Genomic DNA, 5,754 nt, shown 5'->3' on the forward strand with positions numbered 1-5,754 from the left:
AAGGTGTATGTTTGATATTACCACCATGAGAATCACGAAGACTGGAGCACCCTTTGTTACCAATTATGCCGGGAAACACGCCGTCCTCCTAATCATCACTTTACTTCTATTCAAGTGTACCACTGTGGTTTCCGGAGGCGGCGCTCACGTTGGAGGTGTAGGCCATGCTCATGTAGGAGGCGCTCTCAGTGTAGGAGGAGGCCATGCTAGTGTAGGAGGAGGCCATGCTAGTGTGGGAGGTGGTCATGTTAGTGTAGGAGGAGGAGGCCATGCTAGTGTGGGAGGTGGTCATGTTAGTGCAGGAGAAGGAGGCCATGCTAGTGTAGCTTCTGAAGGAGGAGAAGTTGTAGGAGGTGGTCATGCTTCTGAAGGAGGAGGCCATGCTGTTGGAGGCGGTGGCGGCCATGGAGAAGAAGAAGGTGGACATGGGATCGGAAGAGGCGTCGGTATGGTTCATCGACCAGCGAAGAGGAACGGAGGCTCTGCACTAGTGACTCCCTTTGCCGATAGATTTGCAACTGCTTTCTTGATCATCGTTTTTTTTCTTTAACTAGATTCAGCTCAGTTATATTTTCTTTGATATATTGAAATTTCAGGATTTGATTTTGGGTCAAAGAGTTTGGTAGGTTAAGTTTTTTTTTTTTTCTTTTTAAGTCTTAATTAGTTTTAACTTTCAAGAAGATATGTTTGAGTGTTTGTGTTGTTTAGACACACAGATGCACACTTCGGTAAAGAAAAGGGTTTTCTTTGTTTGAGTAGATTACATACTTGCACATTTAGGTTATTTATACTCTCTGCCCATAAATCAATCCAAACACAAAATAAAACCTCCACGCTTAACTCTGGAGTTCTCTCAGGCCCCTTAACCGAAAAGATAAGTGCACTTTGGTGACATACGTGGCAAAATCAATTCTTTTAAACATCTCCGCATATCCCTGTAACAAGAGTGTCATGATTCACCCCCACTAAAAGATCGCAACGTCCTTGTTGCGCACCAAGACCGTCACCCCCGACGGTGTGAGCCCACTCGGCTCCACACTCATTTGGAGTCGGCTCTGATACCACTTGTAACATCCCGACTGCCACCTATTAGTGGGTCCCATGTCCAATCTCAGTCCATGGGCCCACCTTCCTTAATGGGCTTTACGTCCTCTCACTAGGCCCGTGAGCTCATCAATATCCGACAGCCGGTTTGCTACGTCCGGGAGATTTTAAAGACTTGTAACCGTCCCTACAAATCACCATATGATCTTTCCTTGTGTTTTGTCCTCACTCGCACAGTTCCGACAGTCACTTCCCGCCCCGGAAGGTCACCCATCCTGAGATTACTCCAGCTCACGTACGCTTAACTCTGGAGTCCTCTCAGGCCCCTTGACCGAAAAGATAAGTGCACTTTGGTAACATAGGTGGTCAAATCAATTCTTTTAAACCTCTCCGCATATTCCTGAAACATGGGTGTCACAAGTTTAGAAGTCATCGCTTAAAAGAAGCATATTAGAGATAAACAGAGAGTTATATGAGTACAAGACGTCACTAATGGTGAATTAATTATCACATATAAATTTTAAGCACACTTGGGGGTTTTTTTGGTAAAATACCAAGAGAAATGGATAAGTACAAGACGCCGATGAGGCCCAAGATAGTGGAGGCTGATATGTATATATTTTACACACTTTCATCATGCATTTGTCATTTATTTTGTTCTCTTAATTCATTGCTTTGTATTGTTTTTAGTCTCTTTTGCATAATATGCATATCTAGGTAGTCTTTGCATTGGTTTTGCATGCATCTTGCATATTAGAGTTGTTTCAGGTGTTTTAGGGGATTTCCAAACCATCAAAAGCAAACAGGGATCAGGAAAGCAGTCCAGTGACTCGATCAACACTACCCAACGACCTAACCTTCCACGTCTTTGATCGAGTCGAGTGAAGATTTTAGTTTGGGATTCAGCTTTCGACATCTTCATCAAAGTTGTAAGGAATTGAGTTATATTTCCAATGCCGTTTATTTCAAGCCAATCGAAGTCGTGGTTCATGAGTTATCGCCGTTTTAGTGGATGCACATACGTTCTGAATTCCGACTCGACCTGCACGCAAAAGAGAGCTCCCACTCGATCGGATGTTAGCAGCGACTCGACCAAGACGTCCCAGGAGCGCTCCTGAGCACCCTCAAGACGCGACTCAATCAGCAGCTCTCAGACGACATTTTTCAAGCTGTCACTCGGACGACGTTCTCAAACTGCCACTCGATCGACGATGTCAAGCTGCCACTCGATCAACGATCTCAAGCCGCCATTCGATCAAACTTTCTAGACTCTGACTCGATCGACACTCTCACAACGCGACTCGATCGACGCTCTGAAACCAACGTCATGGTTTTGTTCTGAAGACGTGTCCGAGAAGGGTTTCCGAACCGACGCTCTATCTTGTCGTTTTATGTTTTAGGGATTTCCATGTTTTACTATAAATACGTTTTGTTAAGTTTTTACTCAGACATCTCGGTTTTTCCTTAAGGTTTACCTAACCACCTAAAATGTTCTCTGATTTTGTAATCCAGATAGCTTTGATTTTATTGAGTTTTTGCATTGGATTTCTTATACAAAGTTGTTCATCTCATTTTTATTTATCTGATGATGCTTGATTCATTGTTTTATGATATTGTATCCTTGATGATGATTTCTAGATCCGAGTAGTGTGATAGTTCTTGAGGATGAGATAGATTAGGTGGATGATCTTAGTATGTAGGGTGTTTAAGTTTAGATTCGTGTGATTCCCTTCTGGACTAGAGTTAGAAATACTAGTTTCTCTCTGATCAATTGGAACTAGGTCTTAGACATTTCTGCACCCAAAAGGTGTTTGATGAAATGTCTGACCAACTAGTGCCAGAGACTTGCATTCCTAGCCTAAGAGATTAGTTGTCAAGGGTATTCGTTGACGTGAATGAACTGCTTTGTCATGCCTGTTCAACCATGTTTCTATAGCGAGAGCTAGGTTTGGAAGTGGTTGAGTCTGAGTAGCTTCTGCCAAGAGATTGGATTAGCTAAGTCATGATGTTTATTGTTTAGGGATAGTTTGCTTGTGGCATGTTAAACACCCTGTAGACTAGGAGACTCCGCCGACATCAATTACTCCCATCTTTAGGACTCCTATCTTTCTGATTTTTATTACAGTCCTGAGACTGTTTCGGTTCTTGCTGTTTAGTTCACGCTTAGACTCGTTTCTGCTTTTACTCATGTTCACTTCTTGTCATGCATTCTCGTTTCTAGTTCTGTAGCTCATTTCCGTTTTGCAGTCTGATCATTCTAGGATTGTTAGATATAAAACTACTCTTTGAAACTTGACTTGTGATTTCTTGATTGCATCTTGAGTGGTAGCATCATCCCATTTGGATTGACACCTTCTGTACTACAACTGCATTAGGTTAATTGAGACCTGCTAGGATAGACACAAAAAGCCTAGTATCAGAGGCTCTGATTTGTGCAAGGGAATGGCTTCTGGAGGATGATGTTTCTTCTTCTACAGCAGCACAAATGTCAAGTGCTATCATAAATTATCTGACGCATAAGTGAGACTTATATCTATTATCTATGAGTGTTGTTGTTTTCTAAAAGTTTATATGTTGTCTTTTGGGGTTAGTTTCAAACCAACCATTTGATTTACAGTTAGGAATTGACCTATTTAAATATCTAATGCACATTCTGAGATGCTCCTCCTAAATGAAGTCTACAGAAAGATCGTTAACTGATCTAATTGCCTTGATAAAATTGAAACCTATCTTTTAATTCCAAAATTGAAATTCTTCATTCTAATTTTTTTTTACAAAGTATATGAGTATCTAAAACTTTAAACAAGGAGAGTTTTTGAATAAATGTATCCACAATCATTTTTTTTGAAAACTACATAATGTTTGTTTTCTTTTTTTTTATAATGTTAATATAAAATCACAAAAATTTAAATATAATTTTTTTTTAAGAATTAATATGTATATTAATTTAATAGCGAAGATAGGACTGTCTTTTTTACAAAAAAAGTTAGTTTAAAAAAAAAAGTAGTTTTCAAAAAATATATGGTAGATTCAAAGTCTATGTTTAATACAAATTAGATGAAATTAATGTATGAATAGAAAATTATAGATTAAGCTAAATAGAATTGATCTGGTGGGGTATAAAATGAGATATAAATAATTTTATAATTGGGATGCGTTAATTCTATTTTGATAGCAGATTGATCATAGTAATCAAAATTTTATGTAGTAGATGTTTACATAATGAAATGTTTAACTCGGTAAGACACATTTACTGGTTTTGAAAGTAATGATAATAAACAAAAATATGCAGCAATAAATAATAACAAAAAAAAACTAAAAACAACAATATTAGCAATGATCATTGTCATAAACTATATTAATAATGATTTTTGATTACAAATAACATACAAAATTAGTTTTTCAGAAAACACAAAGCAAAATAAACAATCCTGCGGCGTAGCGCGGGTACCAACATAATTGTATAATAATAATCATATTGCCTAATCTCATCTTAGGAAGTTAAGAATAAATTGATGAAAGTGTGGGTTTTAAAATATATATATATATATATATATATATATATATACATGCTAGCTACAATCATTTCGTGCATTTTTTTCACCTACTTAATGGATTTTATATGCAATTTTCGCATGCTATGCTTCATATGAAATTCGCCTTTTGTTTACTTATAAAACATATGAAATTATGTAATACTCGTACAAGAACAACAACATGTGAGGTTTTGTGAAAATTTAACTTTACATTCATTAGGGCAATGATTATTTTATCCATATTTAAAAGGAAGAAAGATAAAAAAACAAAGAGTATATTTTAGAATTATTCATAACTTATCCTAAGACAATAAAACAAAAATTAACAATAATTTCATGAATCTTGCGTATATATATGTAGAAGTTTTCCACAAGCATCTCACCCCACCATAACAAATTCTTTTATTTCGTTTTAAGGCAACACAATTTAAGAATCAAAGCTATAAGGTAGAACACGCATGTATACATGTTTAATGTTTTGATAACGTTTTTTTTTCTTTTTTGATGAAGGTGTATGTTTGATATTACCACCATGAGAATGACGAAGACTGGAGCACCCTTTGTGTGAATAGAGAGAATATGATTGTATTATATTGTTGTGTACTATTATCAAATAGAATGATAAAACTTATATATAAACACAAACCATAATCAAATGATATAATTAAAGGGATTACATAGAATAATTAATGTATATTAAAGTAATATATGGGATTTGAGTAATCATAGGTGATATGATGATACTCTTTCCTTAATACGCCCTCTCAATCTCAAGGGGTGATGAAACGAAGCGAAAATAACGGCTTGAGATTGACAAGTCCAAGTGTTGGAGATCCGTTTATGAATTGAGAATATGAGCTGTTGTTGAGCAAGATTTGCTAAAGACTCGACACGGTGACGAGTTGTGTGATGTTGAGGTAGCCGACATCAACGATGGTTAGAGAAGGAGATCCAATTTTTTTCTTTAAAAAAAAAAAAATCGACATAGATTCAAAGACTTATAATATATAAGCTTGAATGATAGAAGCACTTTTGGCTTAAAATAAAAGAAAAAATATTTGACTTAGATTCAGAGGTCTAAGGTGGTAGACTTGAATAAAAAGAAGCTCGATGGCTTAGATTCAGAGGTTCATAATGAACTTGAATGTGGAAGCACTTGGCTTAAAACAAAAAT

At 36.7% G+C, this 5,754-nt stretch overlaps 1 protein-coding gene across 1 annotated transcript in view; it reads left to right on the plus strand.

Moving 5' to 3' along the window:
• LOC104728049 (glycine-rich cell wall structural protein-like) overlaps positions 1–550 on the plus strand; it is a 1,958-nt gene extending 1,408 nt beyond the window's left edge. The window contains exon 2 of the mRNA XM_010447091.1: positions 4–550. Within this exon, the coding sequence (XP_010445393.1) occupies positions 8–550 (543 nt within the window). The 5' untranslated portion in view covers positions 4–7. The remainder of the gene's footprint in view (positions 1–3) is intronic.

This window comes from Camelina sativa, chromosome 11, assembly GCF_000633955.1.
Source record: "Camelina sativa cultivar DH55 chromosome 11, Cs, whole genome shotgun sequence".
Classification (NCBI taxonomy): Eukaryota; Viridiplantae; Streptophyta; class Magnoliopsida; order Brassicales; family Brassicaceae; genus Camelina; species Camelina sativa.